The sequence below is a fragment of the Sesamum indicum genome, linkage group LG4 (genome assembly GCF_026168435.1).
Source record: "Sesamum indicum cultivar Baizhima isolate 11 linkage group LG4, ASM2616843v1, whole genome shotgun sequence".
Taxonomy (NCBI): domain Eukaryota; kingdom Viridiplantae; phylum Streptophyta; class Magnoliopsida; order Lamiales; family Pedaliaceae; genus Sesamum; species Sesamum indicum.
In genome coordinates this window covers 1,907,401-1,933,691 of record NC_142660.1, presented here as the reverse complement: position 1 = coordinate 1,933,691, position 26,291 = coordinate 1,907,401, and the positions used below count along the sequence as shown (strand labels likewise).

General features: G+C 31.1%; 2 protein-coding genes across 2 annotated transcripts; both read left to right on the top strand.

The window, feature by feature from the left end:
• Positions 1-14,732: 14,732 nt before the first annotated feature.
• Positions 14,733-20,579, top strand: LOC105159922 (CDPK-related kinase 1). Its single transcript, XM_011077146.3, has 11 exons — positions 14,733-16,071; positions 16,694-16,824; positions 17,373-17,414; positions 17,504-17,612; positions 18,451-18,529; positions 18,608-18,904; positions 19,081-19,193; positions 19,412-19,519; positions 19,616-19,678; positions 19,810-19,977; positions 20,146-20,579. Exons 1-11 carry the CDS (start codon positions 15,580-15,582, stop codon positions 20,281-20,283), a joined length of 1,740 nt encoding a protein of 579 aa, XP_011075448.1. The 5' UTR covers positions 14,733-15,579; the 3' UTR covers positions 20,284-20,579.
• Positions 20,580-21,767: 1,188 nt separating this feature from the next.
• On the top strand, positions 21,768-25,710 carry LOC105159921 (plant/protein). The gene is made up of 6 exons (XM_011077144.3): positions 21,768-22,151; positions 22,627-22,719; positions 23,141-23,374; positions 23,809-23,911; positions 24,750-24,979; positions 25,222-25,710. Exons 1-6 carry the CDS (start codon positions 21,850-21,852, stop codon positions 25,442-25,444), a joined length of 1,185 nt encoding a protein of 394 aa, XP_011075446.1. The 5' UTR covers positions 21,768-21,849; the 3' UTR covers positions 25,445-25,710.
• The last annotated feature ends 581 nt before the right edge of the window (positions 25,711-26,291 follow it).

Below are 26,291 nucleotides of genomic sequence, written 5' to 3'. Positions count from 1 at the left end.
TCCATTCAGAATAGACTTTTAGCTTCATAATGAAGTTAAAAAGGAATGTATTTTTCAACTTTTTTTCCTACTAAATAAAAAATGTGGGATGCTGCTTCTAATCTACTATATTTATAAATAATTGCATATTACTACTCAAATTATTGTCTTACCAATTTTACTAATTTAAATATCGAATGATTATAAATTGCATATTTAGTTTTATTTTAATTGCATTTTGTAAGTATGAATTCACAAACTCGACCTATGCAATTGCAAAGTTAAAGCACAGCAATATCTACTGATGAATATTCCATAAATAAAAAAAGGGATAATTGCACTCTCCTTTCCTGAGTTTAGTATAATTACATGTATACTCTTTGTGATTTTTGAAAAATTACATTTAGCATCCTTAAGGTTTGCTTATGTCTAACAAATAAGTCCTTTCGTTAGTCAGAATTCAATGAACTTGTTGATATTAACAAAAAAACTGAATAAAAATGGACATCACCCTCGTCTGACTTATTGCAGGTCAAACAATTTTTTTCTAACTAAACTATCCTTATACCGGTAAAGATAAACCTCCGCACATGCATTATCGCTTGAATACGTATAAAGGTAATTTGATCATAAAAAAATTTATTTGACCCACAATAAATCAGTAATAAGTCAATCGTTGGTAAATATAGGATTTTTTCTGATTTTTTTGTCAATATCAACAAAATCGATAAATTTTGACTAACAAAGTGACTTATTTGTTAGACGGAATCAAACCTCAAGGCTAATATATATAATTTCTTAAACTACAGAAAATTCACGTATAATTATACCAAATCTTAAAAAATAAAAGTGCAATTATCCCAATAATTAATAATGTTTCCATCTATAAATAATATTATGTAAGGCGGTATGCACACACAACAATATTCATTCTCCATACTTGTTGTATTCAAGCTCATCAATCCTTGCGCATTAATTACAAATATTATTTTCTTGCTTTATTTTTTAATTATTTTATTGACTTGATTATCGAAGTGCTAAATATTTTTACTCTCCTCTCATCGTTACACGAAGGATATAATTCCAAACTACAGGTTTTTATGTCGAAAATTTGGTAAGCATTATAAATGTATTTAAGGAAAAAAATAATAATAATAATAATAAGTACAATATTTTTCTTCATAATAGTATCAATAAATAAAGTCATATATAAATATTAGAAAAATAAAATTAACAGTTATTATTTTTTAAATAAAATTTGACTTATTGGTGAACAAGATACATTTGAGTAAAGAAAATATAAACATTTTTACATTTACATAAAATACGTGTTAACTTCGTTTCTTTAAATTTGTCCCACTTAACTAACAATTATTTCCCATTAAAAAAAACTAACAATTTTTGTATAGATATATACAAGGAATATATATTCTCATCCTCTGAGTTTTGGTGTTATTACACATTTTATGATTTGAAAAATTACATCTAATACTCTTAATGTTTGTTTTTGTTCAATAAATAGGCCCTTCAGTTAGTCAAAATTTATTAAATTTGTTGATATTAACAAAAAAAAAATAAAATTGAAAGAACATCGATATTTACCCTCGATTAATTTATATTGATTTATTGTAAGTCAAATAAATCTTTTGTTACTAAAGTACTCTTATAAAAGTAAAGATATACATCCTTACATACACTAACGTGTAAAGATGTATGTGGATAATTTGATCAGAGAAAAAATTATTTGACATGCAATGAATCACTAATAAATAAATTGGGGGCAAAATTTGATCTTTTTTATTCATTTTTTTATTAATATCATTAAATAAATTTTGACTAATAAATAAATTTATTTGTTAAATAAAAGAAAATCTCAATTTTGGTTTTATATTTTCGCAATTCCCATGGCAAGATAAAACACACTCAATGTTTGTTTTTATATTTTTACACCTTATATGTGTGTTTTTTTATTTTTTAACTTTTTATATATACACTTATATATATAATATAAAAAAGATATGATTTGACAATAAACAGTGATTTTTTGTCTAAAAAAAATTACAATATTAAACATACAAAATACAAAACAAAACACTGAGTTAATTATTTTTTTATTATAAAAAAATATTTTATTATAATTTTTTTTAATTAAATAACACAAACATGACGAGTCGCGATTTCGTCATTAAAAATAGGGAGAAAAATGCAAAATTCCCCAAGTCAGGAAACAAAACCCTGACTTCAAGTCGGGATTCTGAATCCCAACTTGGTATTTTCTCTCTTTTTTTTTCGTTTAATTATATTTATATATTTTAATTTATATATAATTAATTTTAACAACATACTAAAATTCAAAAATTAATAAAATTACCTTTACATTAACTTAAAAAAATTACAATTAAGGGTACAAATGTAATAGTTATTTATTTTGTACAATTGTAAAAAATTACATTAAATGTATAAATGTAAAAGTGTATATTTTTGTACAATTGTAAAAAATACAAAAAATATACAATTAATCTTGGCTACCCGATACTGACACATCCGATTGTGTTGAAAATTTTCTTTGTTGTGCTTGTTGTCATGCACGCCTTGCGCCCAATCCATTTCGTTGTGAATACGTGTTGTTTGATTTCGATCAGGGCGCGAAGAGATGCGAATAGTAGGATCGTGGACCAACTCAAATCCCGGTACATCCCAATAATCTTCGGAATGTACAAGTTCAAATGACTTAGAATATGTATTCTTATAAGTCATTATATTGTAATAATCCTTCACCATTGATGCAGCATTAATTATGAATGCAGCGCATACCTTTTGAGCGTGACTGCAAGGTATACCAAATTGAGTCCATTTGCCGCAAGAACATTTTCGGTTCACAATTTTAACTATTACATTTGTACCTTTAATTGTAATTTTTTAAGTTAATGCAAAGGTAATTTTATTAATTTTTGGATTTTAGTATGTTGTTAAAATTAATTATATATAAATTAAAATATATAAATATAATTATACGAAAAAAAGGGAAAATACCAAGTCGGGGTTTTGTTTCCCGACTTGGGGAATTTTGCATTTTTCTCCCTATTTTTAATGACGAGTCGCGATTTGAAATCGCGACTCGTCATGTTTGTGTTATTTAATTAAAAAAAATTATAATAAAATAATATTTTTTTTATAATAAAAAAATAATTAACTCATAAAGCACTTATATCACAAATTCAGATACTATGATAATTTTTAAAATCACGAAAAAATTAATATAAAGAAAAGAGAGGGAGAAAATGAAAAAGTGAAAGGTGGGGACGAGGTTAGTAAATGAAAGCGTGAGATGAGAAAGTTAGGGCGACAAGTGGAGTGAGTGATGGAAGCAATTGTCGGGGGGGCGTGCCCCTTTTTGGCTCTACCTCTGCTCAGCCGCCCCATACATACATAATCATTTTCATTACACTCCTTCCCACCACTTTTGACAATTGGAATTAATGTCCGATCACCACCACCACCCACTTTCTCTATCAATGGCTGCCCTTCCTTCTTTTTTTTTTTTATCAATATTTAATAAATATTCATAATTGTTATTTAATTCTTATTTGTATAATACCTATTCAGTCTAAATATTTAAAATATTTTGAAACTCACTTAATACAAAATATAATGCTAATTTTGCAATTTTTTTCCCTGAAAAACTGATGAAATGGGAGGACTATGTATTGATATATCCCATTGAGAAAAAAAAGGCTTACAAAAAGCTATGCACTTTGTCTGGTTTAATTTTTGGCTCATTTTCATAATGAATCAAAATATTTTTAATATTTGACCTCATGCAAAATGAAACCCGACCCATATATATAAATACATATGAGAGAATAATATAACAATGAACGGTGATTTTTCATTTTCAAGTAAATATTCTTAAAACTACTCAAAGAAGAAAAATAAATCATGGGCCTATATATTCTGCCATTTTCTGTGAGCCCATGATCCCTGTAGAGTAATGGGCTCTGCAGCCAGAGAAAACTAAGGCCCACTATCCAGAACCCAATATTGGGCCTGCAGAAACTGGTGTCTGCTTCTTAATGTGGCCTAATATCTTTCAGTACCCAATCCAAATCATTTATTATCTCCATATGGTCCTAGTTTAGAGAAGTAGGCCACCAATAATTTCAATTATTCATCTCTTCTAATACAAATCAACCAATAATATAAATCCAAATTAGACAAACGAGAAAAAAAAATATAATTTTTGTCCTGTAACTTAGGACATATAATTTTTGGTTCTATATAAATTAATTTTCCTAACATAGTTATGTAACTTTAAAATTTCAATAATTTTAGTCTCTTTTTTTTTATCAAAAAATTGCATGTGATTTTTTATTCCTTTAATTTAGGAGGTTAATATTTTTTTTATCTGCACGTATAAATTGATTTATAGGACTAAAATTTAAAATTTAATTAGGTTATGCCCAAATTACATGCAATTTACAAATGAAAAAAAAAAGATTAAAATTATCAAAATTTTAAACTTACAAAAATAAATTAAAAAATCACACTTGCATAACCAATTAAAACGGCTTAAGCAAGAATTACTCTTTTTTTCTTTATATTATTATTATTAGTGTAGTACGTTTTTTGTTTGATTCCGCAAAGGCGTATGGTTAATTTGTAAAGGTGTCAACACGTTTTCTGCTCTGTTTTTGTTATTAGTTAGGTATTTAGTAGTTAATTAATTGTTGGTTTATACATTTTATTCTTTTTTATAATATATTTTAAAATATAAAAAATTAATTATTATATACATATAAAGATAACGTACCAGGATGGACAGCTATTATTTAAAAAAAAAAAAAAACAAAAAGAGTATGCGTATTAAATTCGTTGTGGATATTTCAATTAAAATATTTACTGTCGAAGAATATTTTTGAAATTATAATTGTAATTACGACTACATCCCTCTTCAAAGACAAAACTTACACAAACACCTTCTTGAAATACATTACGGTAATACCCTTCAGGAGGTGCTGCTGTAATTTTATAAATTTGTGTATTTTAATCTAATATCGGGAGGCATCATTAATATTATTTACCCTAATAAATAAATCAAATTGTACTGTACTTAATTTAATTACCTATTTGTTTACCATTGGTTAACACTGTTTGGTCATCAACATTTTTTGCGTGCTCACCATTTATTTCATTCCAATTTTTTAAATTAAAATCAGTCGGAGATTGCACAATAAATACGCAGATTTCTTATAGTTTGAAAAATTACATCTGGTACTTTTAAAGTTTGTTAATCCACTCTAACGAATAGATTATTTGTTAGTCAAAATTTATCGAATTTGCTTTTATTAATAAAAAAATCGACTACAAATTCATATTTGCCCTCGATTGAGTTATTGCAGATCAAATAAATCTTCTTATAATCAAATTACCCTTATACATCTTTACATGTTAATATACGTGAGGAGGTATATCGTCACTGTTATAAGAGTAGTTTAGTCAGAAAAAAATTATTTATCTTGCAATAAATCAGTAATAAGTCAATTGATAGTAGATATCAATTTCATTCAATTTTTTTTGTTAACATTAATAAATCGGATGCAATAATATTTAACATCTTTTAGCTAAGCAAAGAGTTTGGAATCGTCCGAATTAGTGAACTTTGGCTAATTGATGGACATATTTGTTAGATACATACAAAATCGTAGGAGTACTCGATATAATTTTTCAAACCACATACAATTTATGTATAATTACACCAAACCTAAAAAAAAAAAAGAATATAATTATCTCTAAGTAATATGCACAATCAAAGGGACATAATAATATTTTTCCAATGATGAAAATCCTGAAATGGTGGCATCTTTTGTTTTTTGGGTCAGAGCATTAAGGAAGTGATTAGTGGGTCACCTAACTATATCATAATCAACCCAAAAAGTAAAGCTTCTCAATTTTCAACACTCCAATAATTGCTCTTTTCTGCAATTATCCTATTAATTTCACTAACCCTTACTACTATATAATTAAATTCATCTTTTACTTAATATTTTATATATTTAATGTACAAATAATTACCACATATTACAAATACAACAATAGTAAAATAATTTTTTTTGGGTAAATTATAATTTGTCATTCGAACTGGATCCATCTTTATATTTTGACATTGTTTTGTTTTTCGTGACGACTTGTCATATCAATTTTGAAAAATTTGCACTTCGCCATATATGACTGTTTTTTTCAATCGATTTTTCTTATGAAAAAACATCATGTCGGAGGAAACATCATTACATTATCCTTAAATATCACAGGAGCACTGCAAGGCAGAAAAATCATCTAGAAACAATCATATAAGATGAAGCGCAAATTTTCAAAATCGAGATTATAAGTTGACAAACACACAAAAAAGTTTAAATAGTAGCAAAGCGTAAAAATGGGTATAATTCGAATGGCAAAATATAATTTATCCAAAATTTTACTCATTCGAACGAGGAATTGATTGAGGAAGCTTTTTGCGTTGAGACACAGTCTTGTTAAGAAAATAGTAGATGAGATCAAATTTGACCAAACTTAAATTAATAATACAATAAATATAGTACAATTATCGTACGTTGGGTGTATAATTCAAAAAGCAACACCAATCATACGACAAATACTTACAGTATGATTTATTGGATTAAACCAAACTTAATTAGTGTAAAAACTTTTAAAAAAACATAAATGGCATTTAATGAGCTAGTTCTTGCCTACATAAGTAGGTACATTTTCTTGTTAGAGAATTGTGCCACTATCATTTAATGTAGTTTTTCTTAGGTTTAATTAAAGAACATCTATCGACAACGTTCAACTCTACGTTTCGACTTATTTTTGTTGTTGTTCTAAATAAATATTTCTCGAAAATGTGTTAAGTAGATTTTTAAAAATGTGATTATGACGGGTGAATTATGAAGTCTATCTTAACGAGTGATTGATGGATTTATATTTTATTGTTAATATTTATTGAATATGTTGATATTAATAAAAAATTAAATGAAAATTGATATTTATCCTCTGTTGACTAATAACTGGCTTATTACAAATCAAACAATTGTTTTCGAACTAAACTACTCTTATAACATTAAAAATATATCTCATCACATGTATTAATGGGTGAAGACGTATGTGGATAGTTTGGTCATAAAAAGATTTATTTGGTCTGTAATAAATTAATAATAAGTCAATCAGAGGTTAATATAGATTTTTTTTTTATAAATATCAGTAAATTAGGTGAATTTTGACTAACGAAGGGACTTATTTGTTAAACGAAAGCAAACCTCAGAGGTGCTAGATGTAATTTTTCAAACAACAGGGAGTCTACGTATAACTACACCAAATCTCGGCGGAGGAGAATGTAATTATCCCTAATTATAAATAGCTTTTCATACTTGAGCCCCTCATTAAATTACACCTACATTTTCTAAAATTTGGCATAATAAAAAAATACCTTCTCTTACTTGAACCCCTCAAATGAAAAATGATTATGTAGCCCTAGACGGTGAGATGACATTACTACTTCACCCTTACTGAAATTTTTTTTAAAAAAAAAAAAATATAAAACAATAAATAATCCATATAGAATATTAGTCCATAAAAATATTTTAAAAATTGTAATATATATATATATTAAATTATAATTCACAATTCAAAAAGATATTTTGGTCAATTCACTATGAAAATTGAACGAAAACCTAATGAGGACTAACGAAATGGGCTCGTCGTTAGACGTACGTTAAAATTAAGAGAGTGTTTATAATTTTTCAAACAACGAAAAGGTATTACAATTATATCAAATTTAAGGGAAGGAGTATAAATTACCCTAATAAAAAAAAGTATGTATAGCTCATATTATTGTGTGTTTGAGAAAGATAGAATAAATGGGCAAAAAGTTTTATATCTCTTTTTAAAATGAACTTTATTCCCCTCAAAATAAAGATATGGTGAAGATTAGAGCATCAAAGAATAAGAATTTCTTTCTTTTATGTGTATGGTAAGGTTCCACTATGCATATAAAAGGGAATGAAGGGACAAAGAGAGGAGTCCTTGTCTGCTTTCCCTAAATTTAGGGTTTATTTTTATCAAATTAATTTTAAAAGTAAATATAAAATTATCCAAAAAGAACAAAAAGGGTATTTGATTTTTTTTCTCATATTTATTTCAAGAAATTTGTCATTACATTGGGATTTGAGGCACAATGATATTTATATGTATCCTTTAAGGGATTGGGATTTGTGGACATGGGTAGGGACCTTCCAAACAAACCCTATAAAATCAAGAATTTCTCTTTTTAATACTTCTTCATCAAAACAAGTTAACATTATCTAATTATTTGTTTAATATCTAATTTTTTTGGTTTCTGCTAAAGATCAATTGGAATAAATATGCATTAGCTCAATGGTTGTCATTAAGGTTCTCGTCACGAACCAGTAAGTTTGAGGTTACAGATCGAAAATTTCATTTAATGTATGACTATTTGTCTCACTTATGAAAGATTATTGTAACTTATTTTATAATTCGTAGTTATAGAATCAATGTATTGATTAATTACACTATTTATTAAAATATCCGTACAATTATATGATTCTCGCTTCTATTAAAAAAATTGAATGATCTGTGAAAAGAAATATTTCTTTTGCTTCATTGCTACAAATTAATGGCAAAATAACTCTTATTTTGGCGTAAAATCTATTTTTTCTAATTAGAAACAATCTTTTATATCATTCAATATATTATATATTAAAATCTGGATTAAATATATCAACAATCTCATAATAAATGATGCATATATAAAAAATAATAACAAATTTCAAATTATTATTAAAGGAGACAGACAATTACTAATAAGTCAAAACATTTTCTAAATCAAGAATCTCGAGACTTCATTCCTACCATTGAGACAATATCCGATTTAATTAATTGTATTAATTAATTTGGTACAGAATATGAATTTTTAATAATTACATTAATTCTTATCAATTCATCTGCATTATTTGGAGAAAAAGAGAATTTTTAGACCTATATATAAACCAATGGGAAAATACTTTTTGCCCTAAAAGTTTGAAGAATCCCACAAAAAAAGCCAAGTGATAATGGGAATAAATTCTCAAGAATCACTCTTTTAAACATCTACTTTTAGAAGGCACCAAAAATTAAGATTGTGTTTATCTTCCACGTATCAAATAAGGTAAATTACAACCGCCTCTTTTAAAAATTTGACATAATTATAAATATTTTTTGTTATTTAAAAAATTATTAGTACTCCCCTAATTTTATTGGTCGTTTAACAACTATCCTGTTCCGTCAGGTTTTCATCCATTTTTTAGAGTGAACTGACCAAAATGTCATTGTCGACTAAAAATTAGAATTTTATTTATTTACTAAAATTTTAATTTTTTAAAATTTTTCCACCCCCTTGAATTGTTTTTATAATTTTTTATTTTTTTAGAAAAAATAAAAAAATATATACATCAAATGCAGAGTTAACAATTTCATACCTCCATCCAATGATTACATAATTTCATCATATATTAGGATGGTATTTATAATTTTTCAAATAATGAGGTTGTATTCGTAATTATGCCAAACCTTAAGAAAAGTTCTTGTAATTTATCCTATCAAATAAACGTGATAATGTAGTATTTTATTTTAAAAGGAATATATTAAGTGTCAATAATTTTAATTTTAGTATAGTATAATTATTATTTATAGAATTATGCATGAAATTGTCCCCGTTAATTATTAACGACATACCTATAGTGATAACACGTATGAAGATACTAATATCGGGACAACAATTCGATATAAGTATGTCATTACATTACAAAAAAAGATATAATATTAGTGACAAAATATCTGGTGATAATTTTAAAACTTGTCACTAAAAATAGATATTAAGTGACAACAATTTGGATACAGAAAGTTGTTACTATAAATAATTAGTGACACGCCTATAGTAAGAAATAAGGGACAAACAAATAATTATTGTCACTAGATTGTTCATTATATACATGTCACTAATTATTTCAGTGGCCAAAACCCCAAAGTCTGCAGCTCCGGCAACCCTCTCCAGCGACCCAGGATCTAGGCCGCACATTATCTGACAATTCAGAGTTTGAGATATGGATCAAATAAGTAGGCATATTTGGTTCTATAAATATTTATTCAATTGCATTTAGGGTAAGACACATTTATTATTTGTTACCACATTTACTACTACAATTCGTTTATTACCATTTCGAACTTAAGCTGATTTAAACATAAAAGAATTTTCGTCGGGAATCATCTCAATTAGCCTAACATACTTTGCTCTTCTGTATATATGCCTAATCATTTGAAGTTGGTATATATTTCGTATGATTAAGGTAACTGGAGTTTTCTACGTATATTTTCTGAAAAGATCAGACAAACGTGTATGATACTGAAGCTGCCTTTCTTCACACTGTCGTATCACTTATCTTCTTGGCATTTTTTCACTTTTTTTTTTCTTTTGTAATTTTCCCCTTATCTTTTTATATCTTATAAAATTTGATCACAGAGGAAAAAAAAAATCTTATTTTAAATACCATAAATTGGTCGGCAGGTTAACCTTTTTCAAATCGAGCACACTAGTCACAAGAATACTATACATATATGCACAAAGAGATATTTTTTCCCCTTCTTTTTAATTTTTTTTAATATAAATCGAGTTCAAAAATATCAAACGAGTGAATCATATCATGATACATGATATAAGTCGTACAATTATTATGGCATGATTCATTTATTTAATATTTTTAGGTGATTCGCTTCATTCAAGAGAATTCCTAGAAAATATTAGGTAGTCGATTATATATATATATATATTTATCATCGTGGTATGTTGTTTTTTCGTACGTATAATAAATAATTTTTTATGTTTTGAAATATATTATAGATAAAAATAAAATATATAAATCAATAAATTATATTTCAAGAAAAAAAAAAGAAAAAACCAAAAAGAAAACAACTTAAGGTATTATGAAGTAACAAAAGAATTGGTGCAGTAGTGTTAAAATGATATAGAGTCATTTTTGTAAAAAACAAAAAGAAGGTAATTAAAAATTAATTTTAAAAATATCTATTTAGGGTTATAATTGTCATATTTAAAATATGGTGTGCCGGTATCACTAATCGTCGTGTGTGAGTATCGAGGGTCTTTCTTTTTTCATATTAATTAGCTGTTGTGGCATGTCGTTCCAACATGCATATAATAAATAAATTTTCACACTTTAAAATATACTATAAATAAGAGCGAAATATACAAATCAATACACTACAGTAAAAAAAAAATAATAATTTATTAGTTAATATATAATTTGATAAGTTGAATGAATTAGTTTTCATATTAGTTGAAAGGCATTTTTACTTCACAAATCGTGGAAGTTTCTTCGTTATGAGGGGTTCCTTGCATTAATTTTCGTGAATAATAAAATTTTGTGATGAATTCTATTCAATTCGTTACATTATTCAATATATTTAAATTTAAAATTAATATAATGCATCAATAACTCAAATCAATGAACACGTTCAGACAAGTCTAAAAAATAATAAACTACTATAAAAGTAGATCTATACCCATAAATGCGAAACTTGAACTCAACTTTTTTATTGTAATACCTCAACCTTATTAATTGAATAAGGTCCCATCGGCATATTTGTGCGAAATAAACACATAAACTTTAAGAAATTAATTAAATGCGCTCAATGAGACGCATAAATAGGACAAATCGTGCGCTCCTCCTCATAGAATTGAAGTTAAAGCGGATAACACCTTACTGTAGGACTAGCCGGGGTAAGACCTCCTTATAAGACATCTTTTGAGAACAAAATCGTCAGATACATACGAAGTCATACCGAACAATATTCTGCGCAACAGGGCGCCCACTAAGTCGCAAGCCACATAATTTAGCACCGTCTGTAGGAAGAAGACCATGTGCCTTCCATGCCCCTCGTCTAGGGGTTGATGATATAGACAAACGTCCTACATTAATTGTGGATAATGAGCTTTTTATGTTACTTGCGACTCGAATTGTATCCTATTGTGCAAGTTATTATCCTCTCCGTCTTCTTATAAGTCTTAATTTTTTGTACCAAAAAGACATCTTACGAGAGAAAAGGTCTTAGCCCAGACAATATAGTAGCGAGGGATTGTCTGCTTTACCTAGCTGCCTACTCTTAATAATATGCCTAAGCTGGAAGCACAACCATATTAGTAAAAATTATGAATTGTTGCAGGCAAGTTCAATTATGGCTACTCCTATATATATATTTTAAAATAATACATATAGTATTAATACCACTTAAATGCCATTTATGGAACAGTTAGGGTTGGTAATCCCGCGAATTAACGTACATCATATATAAACCCTAAAATGATATTTAATTAAAATAATGTATCTATTATAATATATACATAATTTTTTTTCTAAAAATTACGTAGTCTTTATCTCTTTTTCACTAACATACAGAAAACAACATAAAAAGAGAGACTGCTAAATATTGATTTTTAAAATATAAATAATTCAATTCAGAAATGATAATACCTATATATCTTGTGTGGAAATATTACTTATAAATATATATAATAGACATCGTGGGGGATTTGAGCATAATAATTGGAGAAAATCATGATACGTAGTTGGATAAGAAACATTAATAATTCATGGTACAATCATGTGTTAGCACCCAAAAATCAGGGACAGTTGAAAATGGTTGGGTGTCTCATCATGAAATGTCCAATGAGAGATAAATATATGAAATTAATTAATAATAGTCATTATTGTAATTAATTATAGGTCGTCTCACGAACTTGTTCAATGTCATGAGTTCGAGTTTTGTCGGATGTACGATTATTTGTCTAACTTTATATGAATTTATTATAATTTATGATTTCATAACTGTTAATTATATTGATATATCGTTCAATCGTGTTTCATTATTGAAATATTAATCTAATTATATAAGTACTATTTTAATTTAAAAAAATAAAAACCATATAAGTGATTATTAGCGCTAAATCAATTCAAAACAATCACACGGCTCACATATTTATTAATTATATTATAAAAATAACAATAATAAGGGTAGCTTGTCATTAGGAACACATCTAGGTACACCTACTCGTAAAAAAATTAACAAGCAAGAAAATTAAAAAATAAAGAGAATAATTTATGATTAAATGGTGATCTGATTGAAATTTTTGGGCATGTGAGTGTATATTGCTGACCCCCTACTCCCCAAGAAATCGTGGTGGTTGGGAGTTATTAAACTTAATGTTTCCATTAATCTCATTCATTGAATTTAAAAAGGGTACGTATTTTTTTTTTTTTAAATTTTTAGAAATGGCATGAAAAATTATGAAAAACATATATACTTAAAATACAATTTTAGCAAATATACGTATAAGGGCAATTTTTGTTTTATTGCTTTTATGATTAATTTGGATGGTTGCATTATGGTATCTTAAAATGACATAAATGCTCTCGAACTTCTATTTAATATAAAAATAATTTACAATATACGTTAATTCTATTTTGATTCAATTTAAATATGGTCGTGCAGAAATTTACTATGACCATATAATTATTTTTTTTTATTAATTTCTCATTTGCAATTATATATCTCGAACACACTTATAAATACTTAGCCCTCCGTCCCCAACTATTACTTTTGATTGTCTAATTATTTATTTATTTATTTTTTATTTTTGCACTCACGCCCAGTACACTTATACTTCTAAGGTTCAAACACGAGATCTCTCATAAGAAAATTTAGTGTGTGAATCATTGTACACTTACTATATTAGTTTCATTAATTTTTTATGTTCAAAGATTTACAAAACTTCCCCAAATAATATTTCAAATTTATGCCCCAACATTTAGCAATAATTTATTTCAATAAAAACTCATTATTCGTACGACTTAATTCATAAATACCACACGTAATTTAAAAAAATAAAATAAAAATAAAGCTTCAACCAACTATGTCGTCCTTTTACCACTCGTAATTTTTCACATTGAATCAACTTTAATGCAAATTAATACCAAGGTACACACTATTCATATTTGAAATGTGTTTTTTTTTTAAAAAAAAAAACAAAATGAGTAGAGAATAAATTACTTGCATGCTGTTGTTGCTGGAGAAACGATTGCGGTATTTAATTAAAAAATGACGATTGATGAAAATTCAGAAGGAAATTTTATTGGGGTGAGAAATTATGAAACGGTCAAATGAAAATGATTAACATAACTCATTTGTTCAATCTTGGAGTCTAAATATATTATAAAACGAATGAAATTGACTGGTCGATTACACAGACACAGAGGAGTTAAATATTAGCATGGTAATTTTTGGGGCCAAAATAGAAGAATATGAAAGTTTAGGGTGAGAAGTGCGATTCGTTGTTGTCCAAACTTAATTTTGGGAAAGTTATTACTGATGAAATATAAACATATTGGAATTATTAAGTTATAGAAAAGCTTAAAATAAAACCTCCTTTTGGAAGCCCAGAAATTCAAAGTTCAAAAACCCAAAAAGGCAGTCAAAGCTCCAACTACACTTAGTTGTTTGCAGATAAACACACATGAAATGAAAACTCTCTCTCTCTCTCTCTCTCTCTCTATATATATATATATAATATATACCATGCACACATCTCTCTATCTCTCAATAAGGACAGGCTGGAAGGATCCAAACTCAAACCCCACCACTATTATTGTCAATTAATAATAGGCCCTGTAAGTTGATACTTCTCCACAAACCACCCAAAGCAAACTCTGAGGAAAAAAAAGAAATAAATCCATGGCAGAAAAAGGGTGGAAATTTAATTAAAATGGAAAGAAAAGCTTGAAAAAGCAGGGGAAGAAAGGAGGATGGGTGCTTTGCTTTAGCCCCTCACTACTACTACTACTACTACTACTACTACTGTTCTTACAGCTTCTGCTTAGCATCTTTTGTAGCTTTTGTGCTTTTTTTCCTCAGTCCCATTCATTCTTTTACCTGCTTGTTAGTTTCTCTTGTTTTCATCTTTCCCTCAAGGTGATTTCTTCTCTTTGCTTGCCAGACATGCTATTTCTACCCATTTCTTGGGCTGAAATCAGTTGCTTCTCATCATTCTTTTGATTTTTTATCCCTGTTTTGAAAATCTTTCTGGCATTGATCGTTTCAAAAGGGAGTGTGTCTTTTTCCAGTCTCTCTTCTGCCGAGGTTTTTTGTTTCTTGTTTTTTCTCCATTCTTGGGCTTCTCTCCTTTCCTCCTTGGAATTTTATTTCCTCGGAAAATTCTCTGGTTTTGCCTTTCTGGGCTCTGCTGATCAAGCTTAAAAATTTTATCTTGCTTGAATTTTTGTCGCAAGAATTAAGTTTCTATTTTTGGGGACAAACTGATCCTAATTCTCTTCGTTCTTGATTTCAACAATTTCCCTGGAGTTGTTTTCCCTTCAAATGGTTTGAAAATTCCAGCTTTTTCTTGAGTACTCTTGATCACAAGTTGTTGGATTTTTGCAACTTTGATATTTTCTTGAATCTTCTCACTATTGGGTTCTTGATTCCATGGGACTTTGTCATGGAAAACCCACTGAACCCCCACGAAATCTGTCCGAAAATCCAATAATCCCGGGCGAAAACAATGAGCCCGTACTCAATTCCTCAACCGGAAAAACGCCCAAGTTTCCATTTTACAGCCCGAGTCCCCTGCCTAGCGCATTCAAGAATTCCCCTGCCAATTCTGGCAGTGTCCCTTCAACTCCTTTGCGCTTTCTTAAGCGCCCGTTTCCACCACCATCACCAGCTAAGCACATTAAGGCCTTGCTTGCAAGGAGGCATGGCTCTGTGAAACCGAATGAGGCCACTATACCTGAAGGGAGTGAGTGTGAGATTATTGGGTTAGATAAGAATTTTGGGTTCTCCAAGAATTTCATTAGCCACTATGAACTTGGGGAAGAGATTGGCAGAGGGCATTTTGGTTACACTTGTTCAGCTAGAGGAAAGAAGGGGAGCTTGAAAGGGCAGGATGTGGCTGTCAAAGTTATCCCAAAATCAAAGGTCTTCATGCAATTGCTTCTGAATTACTGGAAAATTTCTGTATTTTTAATATGAAGAGACATATTTTCATGAACTTTGTGCTGTCCTCAGATTTTGTTATTCTGTTGTGATTTGTTGATAATGCTTTTCGATGTTAGAAGCTTCCTGCAGCAATTTTCTTTCTTGCCTGTGTTTTATATCTTAGAGATTTTGAAAGCTGTGAGATGCAACTTAGCAACTTAGTGGTTTGTATTTTGGTTATGGCTCAAAGATCTTTTGCTGTTGTTGGTGGATCTTCAACAACAAATATGCGATAATGTAAACAAATTTATGAATTTCCTTATTTATCATAAATTTCACGATGAAGTTGCATTTGGTTTTGGACTATCTAAGGATGTGTGGCCGGTGGCTTTTATTGTTTTAAGCAAGTATATTATGTTTACTGCCTTTACGAATTCCGAAACTTGCAGATTGTGATATCTAATGTATGCATGTCTGTATGTTGGATTGCTTGTCGAGTGAAAAGTTGAATGGATTTCAAGTGACGGAAATTTTGCATTTGAGAGTTGTAACTTATCTTATGTTCAAAATTGGGTTGCACATACTGATGAGTTTGAAATTTGAATGTTTAAAATTTGTTCAGATGACTACAGCCATTGCCATAGAGGATGTCAGAAGAGAAGTAAAGATACTACGAGCACTAACAGGACACAAAAACTTGGTACAATTCTATGATGCCTATGAGGATGAAGACAAAGTATATGTTGTCATGGAGTAAGTTTGGACTGTTCCAACCTCAGTGTCTGCTTCTGCTGCATTTCATGTTTTGTCTTGGTTCTAATATCTCTCACACTTTGGTGAATTTTTCATTTAATATGATTCGAATTGAAAACAAGAGGTCGCCTTTTCCTTTTCTTAATTTTAAGCATATAATACTAAGTTTCATAGATGCAGCATATGGTGGGCTGTACACCCCAAACGTAACTTACCAATCTCTAACATGGTCTATATTTTACTTATGACAATGTTACACTAGTCTATGTCTACCTTTACTTGATTAAATACAAGATTTAGTATAGTATATTGATTTTCCTTAATAGCAATAACACAAGTTTTGTTTTGGTTGAGATCAACCTGCCATGTCGCAGTTGTTAATAGAAACTTTAAGAATAAGACAAGATTTAAACATGGCATTTTCTAGATATATCCAACTGGCACACTTGGAGTGTTTCCCTTGAACGCATTTTTTTGTAGCAGCGTTAGATGGTTGCCCATGGGCTAATTCGTTTCAGTCTCACCTTTATATTCTTTTCCAATTTCAGGTTATGCAGAGGAGGAGAATTACTAGATAGGATACTTTCTAGGTATGTGTAATGTTTTTATACTTTTATCTTCAGCAGAGTTCTCCCATGCCTGACCGGTCTAATAATTTGTTTCCTTTTGTTTGCTCCAGAGGTGGCAAATACCCAGAAGAAGATGCCAGAATCATCATGGTACAGATTTTAAGTGTAACGGCTTATTGTCATCTCCAAGGTGTGGTTCACCGTGACTTAAAACCTGAGGTACAGTCCCCAGATATTTCCTTTTCCTTCTTTACTTTTGTTTCTGAAACTTTCAGGCATTATATTCAGTTCTTTGATCTTTGTCTACCGGTAAAGGTGCTATCAATTAATGCCTTTCTTGCTTTGAATAAGCTGGTTAAATGTACCAGCAAACTCTGATAATTTTAACATTCTTCCTTTTTCCATTTGTGAAATTATTGGAGCTTCTTGTCACCATTTCATTATGAGGAAGCTTATAAAATTTTACATTACAAAACTTTGTCACCAATTTTATTTCCAATTTTAACGTTAAAAGCTTTGTGTCAAACTTGTCATGTCTATGTTTGCATTACGGTGGACTCTGCTATGAAATGACAATATTTTCTCGTGATAACGTAATATTTGGTATGTACGTTTATTTTTATTATGAAATGTGGCCACATGGAAATACCTTTATTTGATGAACTTCTTAAATAATATTAATTACAGCATAAATGTCTTCCGAGTAGATTTGCATAATGCACTGAGGATAGAAATTTTTACCATTCACTTATTTTATGTAATGCCATTCTTATGACTTCACATTTGAAGCATGTTACGGAGTCTTGAGTAGGAGGCGAGTCTAAATGTTTAATTAATGCTGCTGAAATTTCAACAGAAAATTTTCATTCTATGCTCTAGATAGTTCAATAGAATTCGTGTTACCGATTTTCCTATCTTGGGCCAGAAACTCTACATAATCTAAACGCCAACTCATTTTGGTAAATTTGTACAAATATACAAGACTACTCTCTAATCGGGATAAGTTGCTCACTTCTGATTCTTTTCTAATCGACATGAATCTGTTACATGGCTGCAGAATTTTCTCTTTACTTCAAAAGATGAGCATGCCCCTCTGAAGGCCATCGATTTTGGACTTTCTGATTATGTAAAGCCAGGTCCATTCTATTGCTAACAGCTGTTTGTTCTTCACATTGTTATGGTCAAGTCGAGTCTGACAATAGGTATTTTGGCAGATGAAAGGCTGAACGATATTGTTGGAAGTGCTTACTATGTCGCACCTGAAGTTTTGCATAGATCTTATGGAACAGAAGCTGATATGTGGAGTATTGGCGTCATTGCTTATATACTTCTTTGTGGAAGCCGACCGTTCTGGGCTAGGACAGAATCAGGAATCTTTCGAGCTGTTCTAAAGGCAGACCCGAGTTTCGACGAAGCCCCTTGGCCTTCCTTATCTCCAGATGCCATAGATTTTGTGAAGAGATTGTTGAACAAGGATTACCGTAAAAGGCTAACGGCAGCACAAGCTCTTAGTAAGTAGTTAGACAATAAATAGTTGATCCAAATTGCACGTATGCATTTCATCACGTATATGTATATCTTGTACTATCTTGTGTGGTTAAACCTTATTAAAAAGTGTATTATATTGCCTGGAAAATTAATGGCTTTATGAAACAGACGAGCTTTCTTATGCCATTGTAATCTCTAGGTCATCCATGGCTGGCTGGTCTCCACGACGTCAAGATTCCTCTGGATATGATAACATATAAGCTTGTGAAAGCTTATATCTGTTCATCTCCTCTGAGAAAGGCAGCTTTAGGGGTATGTATATGTTAGCTATATAGAGGAAACCTCTTTCAAGGAATAATTCCATTACAAGATGCTTTTCGACTGATTATATATCTGTTGACGTTTTTTTCCTTATTTCTTCAGTGGAATTGCTCCTAGTTAAAGTATTTCTTCAGTCAAAATACTTGTAAGAAATTAGCTAGCCTTAAGCCTTTGCATGATGTAAGTTCTCTGTTCTGCCCTTGCAACAGGCTCTTGCAAGAACATTGACAATACCGCAATTAGCCTATCTTCGGGAACAGTTCACATTATTAGGGCCAAACAAAAGCGGCTTTATATCCCTACAGAACTTCAAATCGGTCATCTCTCTCTCTCTCTCTCTGTATGTGTGTGTGTGTTTGTTTGCCGTTTTGTCTCATATCTTATTGCCTGTTTTATAATGACTTTGCTTGCAGGCAGCAGCAAAGAATGCAACTGACGCAATGAAGGATTCACGGGTTTTAGATTATGTCAATGTGGTAAGAGCTTTCAGGCGCCTTTTTCTTCATATGTTTGTTATGTTTTGGACTCGTATTTGATCAAAAACGTTGCTCAGTCTTGCTACCACAAGTTATGAAAATCATTGAATGTGTTTTTCATGTGCATGCAGGTGAGTTCTCTTCAACACAGAAAAATGGATTTTGAAGAATTCTGTTCTGCAGCAATAAGTGTACATCAGCTGGAAGGAATGGAAAGCTGGGAGCAACATGCACGCCGCGCCTACGATTTTTTCGAGAAGGATGGAAATAGGCCTATCATGATAGAGGAACTTGCCTCCGTATGCCTCTCTCTCTCTCTCATAATTAGACCTAATGTTAGGGAGCGCTAAAAAGCTCGTCTTAGGTCTATTTCTCGAGGCGGTGAAATCATTGAACTTACTAACATAACATGCCAAAGATGCTTTTGATTCAAGAAACGCCTAACAAGTCACCTGTTTTTCAAACAGGAGCTCGGGCTTAGTCCATCTGTTCCAGTGCACGTAGTTCTGCAGGACTGGATAAGACACTCGGATGGGAAGCTCAGCTTCTTGGGGTTCGTTAGACTTCTGCATGGCATTTCTTCCCGAGCGTTTCAGAAGGCATGAGATGCCATTGCCCACTTGTCTTACTAACATGCCTCTGAGAAGATAACTTCTGGCCGATGAAACTGCAACTCGAAAACGAAGACAGAGATGTAAAACTGCATAGAAGGTTAATGGATATTGAAGCTGCAGCCATTTGCAGATTGTCTTCAGTATGCATTACTCCTTTTCTGTTTTTCCCAATGTTTGCTGCCTATGTAGAGATTGTACAGATGAGAGTAGTTTACAGAAATGTATTTGTAGCTCTAGAAATTGAACTCTTCATAGTTGAAGTGGCTTTTGTGTCTTTGTGTGGTGTATTCCTTGTCTACTGCTGCACTCCACATGCCATCTCCCATCTACAGAAATTCCAACTCAAATCGAGTTTGGATGGTCTCAAACTATGTGGCAAGCACAATATATTTACAGTTTAGAAAAAGTGATCAATTATATTACTAATGTATCACAGTTACTCTGTGCTTGAATTTGGTTTGAATAAGAATTTTTCCTCTTATGTATAGATATATAATGGATATATATTAAATGGAACAGAAAATACAACATAATTTGAAATAGAAAATTCAATATAGAGCAACATCTGCAGCTACATGTCGGGTTATCATCAACCACTGGAGTCGGCAACCAACCATTGGAGTGTTTCCTAAAGGACGTATGCAACCACAATCGGTAAAGGAATTGTATTATGAAAATATAATATATTTATATATACACACACTGTTATAAAAGAAAGAGAGTTTTTTTACCAAAGTGAAAGTTTTGATACCACTGCACCAAATTATTATAAATTTCAAAATGTTCTTCAACTTTTCAATGTATGTTAAATTAACTACTCAATCAAGTTCCATTAGAAAATTAATTATGTGCAATTACATGTGCTTAAAAATTAAATTTACTACCATTTTGTTTAAGTTTATTGTTAATTGAAATTGAAATAACGTATTAATATTTATTTTGCATATATATTGTACAAAGTGTCAATTTTTAATTTAATTTTAGTAAGATATGCATTGATAATTAATGTATTAAAAACAATTACATGGTAGTTTTTGTATTTGAGGTTGTAAGCTAATGACAAATTTTAATATAAAGGAATAAATTATGAGATTTAATAAAATAAAAAGTTATGTGCGCAAGTATTGCGTGTCACTGCATCTAATATATATATGTATGAAGAAATTGTGAGCCAAATATTAACAATTGATTATTATATTTATAATTTTAAATAAAAGAGAATATTTAGAAAAAATAAATATATAAATAACTACAACATATATATATATATATATATATATATTCGAGATTTTATCTTTACCAACAAAGTCTAATTGGGACAAATTTTTATTTATTTGTTATCTATTTAATCCAATTAAACGAGGTAAAACTTTTTTTATGTGCAGGGCATATCAGTAAATATCCTACAGACCTAAATTCCAATTTCCAACCCAAAAATTATCACTACTCCTGCACCAGTAAAAAGGTAAATAAAGAAACACATAAAATGCAGAAAAATCACACGCCTTCTTTGCTTCTCTAACTCTTCTCTTCTGCCAACAGCCTGAAAATTTACGAATGGCGATCCAGAAAACCCATCAGAAGGTGAAATTATCGAAGCCCAGATCTCCAATCTTCGTTCTCACAGCTTCCGTTGCATGCATTGCTGTGTTGTACCTTGTCTCGTCTCTACTTTTAACTCCAAGGAGCATGCGGAGCTTGGGAACTGACCCCAAGAATCGTCACAGTTTGCACGAGAAGTACTTGTATTGGGGAAATCGAATTGACTGTCCTGGAAAGCACTGCGATTCTTGTGAGGGTTTGGGCCACCAAGAGTCCAGCCTTAGGTGTGCCCTTGAAGAAGCGTTGTTTCTGGGGAGGTATGTATTGAGTAACTTTTTTCTTCTTCGAATTTGGAGTTTCAGTAATCGGGAGTGGTGGGTTTTACAGGCACTCTTGATGTAGTAATTGTATTTGGAAAAATTTGTGCCTTTCTTTTTATAGTTGGTTGCGAATTTGGAGCTGTTTGATAGAATTACAGTTTGAAGAAGTAGAATAGTTGCTAAAGTTAGCCACTGCTAATGTTTGATTCTTGGATATGTTAATGTAGCCTAAGGTTTGCCGGTTATGGGACTGGAAATTAGTAAATCTAGGTACCTGTTAGAATGGAAGACTAGAGTTCTTTCAGATTTGTATCTTCTGTAAGGCCATCAAATTTATTATGACTTTGTTATGATTCTGAAGAGATGATGACTGCCTCAATTTGGATTTGGGTTCCCGTTAGTTGCAATACAGTTTATTTTAAGCTTTTGTAGCGTAATTATCGGTTTTATACTTTTCTACCCCTGGTTGCAGGACTTTTGTGATGCCTTCTAGGATGTGCATAAATCCCATACACAATAAGAAAGGGATCCTTCATCAGTCCAGCGATACGGTTTCAGAGGAAAGGTGAGTTAGGTTCTGCAGTTCATAATGGGTATCTAATCATATGGTGGATAATAACTAAATTGATTAAAAGTACTGGTTGTTCGAAGGAAAGTGAACTTAACATACTGGTCATGATTTTAGTTTTGTATCAAGGAGACAGATTCTGATAGTAGTTTGGATGTCCCCTTGATCCGAAAGGCAAGCAAGTGGGAATTGAATATTCTCTTAGAAATTGAGTAATTTGCCCGTAATTTAACGTTTGGGGCATATACTGAAATAGTAAACTTCAGTGGACAAAGTTTGTAACTGGAGATTGCAAAAGTACAATTGCTTATAGTTTGATTCAGTGACCTTGTTGTTTTGCCTTGAGCTCTTGGCAGAATAGAACTGCTAGCAGGTAGTCTGCCTTGGTTTAATTTCATAATTTGATTTTGTTTGCTAGGTGGGCAGCTAGCTCCTGTGCTATGGATTCTTTGTATGATCTGGATCTCATATCTGACACAGTACCTGTGATTTTGGATAATTCAAAAATGTGGCATCACGTTCTCACCACAAGCATGAAATTGGGATCCAGAGGGATAGCGCATGTGCAAGGAGTTAGTCGAGCCGATCTCAAAGAAAAAAGTTTGTATTCAAATCTTTTGCTCATTAATCGAACTGCAAGTCCTCTATCATGGCAAGTATACAATTTCTAGATCATGCTCCATCAATTTCTTGTTTTCTGGTCTATTCTGTTCTGGCTTATATATCAGTGTTCGTAATTTTATGGGCGTGTTACTGACAATGAGTCCATGTCTAATGTTGTGTGCAAAAGTTAATAAGTATCATTAATGTATCCACTATATGTTCTCTCAGTGGATTCTGGAAAGTTATATGTATTTTGTCAGCCTATTAATATTTAATAGTTTCTTGCCTTTGACGATGAGTCAGTGATGAATGTGTAATTAGTCTTCTAATCTCAATCCCTGTTCAGTGGATACTGCAAAATTTTCAGACCTCAACCTAACTCATATTGCTCTGCATTTAGCAATTATAGTCCCTGCTCCATACATAATTAGTTTTTGAATCTTGATAGCTTTTGTGTAGGTATTAATCATGATAGTCATTCAGGTTCATGGAGTGCAAGGATCGCAACAACCGCAGTTCTATCATGTTGCCATATTCATTTCTTCCTTCAATGGCTTCAAAGAAGCTACGAGATGCTGCGGAAAAGGTAATTTATTGCCTCTTTTTTGTTACGCGCACACCCACCCGCCCAGGTTCAAACACAAGATCTCCCGTAGGAAATCTTGAGCCCAAACCTTTTATTGCATTTGGTTGATCTGTTGTCAGTTAATTGTTACTGAAAGTTGATAACTTGACTATGTAACTCCTTTCTTCTTTTTTCATTTTGTTTTTTGATTCGTGATTGTTGGTTCATTTCAACAATAGGGTCAACCCAACTCTGTCATCTAGTCATTCTACCTGCAATAATGTCTGTGCTACCATGATTGATAGGTCAAAAGTTGGTCGTAGCGTCTGGCTTGCAGCTGGTTTAACTTTGAAATATCCTATTCTTCAATATAAATCAGTCTATGCTTATCCAATCTGAATTATTGTGGAGTAGCAGCTGTACCTGATTAACATTAAGACTTAATCGATGCACAGAAGGTGGAAAGTCGCGGAAGAAAAGCGAAATTTAATTCACTTGACTTGAGTTGGCATGTTTTACATCACCTTGAGGGGAAATATTAATTGCTTGTATCATGTTAATGCAACTCTTTTTGTTTTTCATAGCATTCAAACTCAACCAACAACATTTTGCTTGCTCTCATAAAGCAACAGGGATAATGTTGAAGACGGACCAGAAGTAGTAAACTCAAATGGGAATTAGATGCATGCTTATTGTGAAGAATAGAAAATTTAGTATGCTGGGTGCTTATTGTGGTTGCATAGATTTAATCTGCAGGGTGCTCTGCTTCTTTTGTTGCATGTACTTGCTTTTCAACTGATTTAAGTTTTTCAGCAAGATATTCCTGTCATGCTATTATACTGAACGCATCTTCATATAGATTATGGCACTTCTTGGAGATTATGATGCGATCCATGTCCGCCGAGGTGATAAACTGAAAAATAGGAAGGACAGATTTGGCGTTGAACGGAGCTTACATCCTCATCTTGACAGAGATACACGTCCAGAGTTTATCCTTTGTAGAATTGCCAAATGGGTTCCTGCTGGACGAACCCTTTTTATTGCATCCAACGAACGAACTCCTGGCTTCTTTTCACCTTTGGCTGTAAGGTATCTTTTGCCAGTAAACTTTTGTTCTTCCACACACGCAGTGATTTACATACCAAAGATTTGTGCCTCAACTTAGTATGACAATGTGCATTCGTGAACCCTTCAGGAGGTGCAATCCCTGTTTACCGCTAAACTGAAACTCAAAGCAGTCATAGCAACATATGAATAATAGTAGTCCAGCAAGATCACAAGTTTTTTCTTGTATTGCCTTTTGTCTTGCTGACTCCGGTATCTATTTGCAGGTACAAATTGGCATACGCATCAAATTATAGCAGTCTTTTGGATCCATTAGTCGAGAATAACTACCAATTATTCATGGTGGAACGGCTCATCTTGATGGGGGCCAAAACGTTTATCAGAACATTCAAAGAAGACGATAAAGATCTCAGCCTTACAGATGACCCCAAAAAGAACACCAAGATATGGCATATCCCTGTGTATACCAAGGATGGAGAGGACTGTTAACCGTTGATAACATACATGTTTGAATGGCCGACACTTTCTTTGCTCAAACTCTTGGTGTAGATAGATTTTTTCACACATTAGAACAGTTTTTACTCTTCGTTACATCTGAAATCCCGGCTTGTTATCACAAGCTGCAAATGAAGAGTCGCCAACTACTTCAAGACTGCTGTAGATGTGAAGGAACATATGAACCGAAAATTGTATTTAGTTGTATCGTAAACTGGAAATTGTTGCTTGAGTGAAATTTTTTCATTATTTGGTTATAACTGGCATCAAGAGGCTAGAAGCAGTAATATGGTACTGTACATTAATCTGAGAGTTGAATCTCTATTTTCTTCTATGTTATATTCAGGTTTTTCTGCATAAAGTTTGTATTCTGGCCATGTGAAGTGTTCTTCAGAAGGTTGTTAATATCTATTGATGAAATCCTCAGAGTGGAAAGTGCATGTGAACTGAAGAACAACCAGTACAGAGATCATTTACCTTCATGAACCATAATTATGCTCTTTGCAGAAAATATTAAATAATGATAAGACCAAAGCATGTTTTTTTTTTTCTAGATTATTATCATTATGGAAATTAATTTCATTTATGATATGATCTTACCATATTTTTCTTGTACAGATCGGATTGTGTATATTATTGTAATTTTGAAAATTCGTTTTCGGTTGATGCAAGAAATAATCATATTTAAGTGGTGCATGCAGCACACTCGATGCGTCTGCATAATAATTTTAATCATAAAAAATTAGCTTTCTATTTGTTTAGTATATCTTTAAATTTAATAATTGCTTGAAATTTTCATTTATGTGGGGAAAATATTTTATAAAATTCATAAAAGAATTGA

Coding starts and splice junctions, on each gene's coding strand:
- LOC105159922 (XM_011077146.3), top strand. CDS start 15,580: ATGGGACTTTGTCATGGAAAACCCACTGAACCCCCACGAAATCTGTCC. Junction 16,072..16,693: donor AAGTTATCCCAAAATCAAAG/GTCTTCATGCAA, acceptor AAATTTGTTCAG/ATGACTACAGCCATTGCCAT. Junction 17,415..17,503: donor CTAGATAGGATACTTTCTAG/GTATGTGTAATG, acceptor TGTTTGCTCCAG/AGGTGGCAAATACCCAGAAG.
- LOC105159921 (XM_011077144.3), top strand. CDS start 21,850: ATGGCGATCCAGAAAACCCATCAGAAGGTGAAATTATCGAAGCCCAGA. Junction 22,152..22,626: donor GAAGCGTTGTTTCTGGGGAG/GTATGTATTGAG, acceptor CCCTGGTTGCAG/GACTTTTGTGATGCCTTCTA. Junction 22,720..23,140: donor GATACGGTTTCAGAGGAAAG/GTGAGTTAGGTT, acceptor TTTGTTTGCTAG/GTGGGCAGCTAGCTCCTGTG.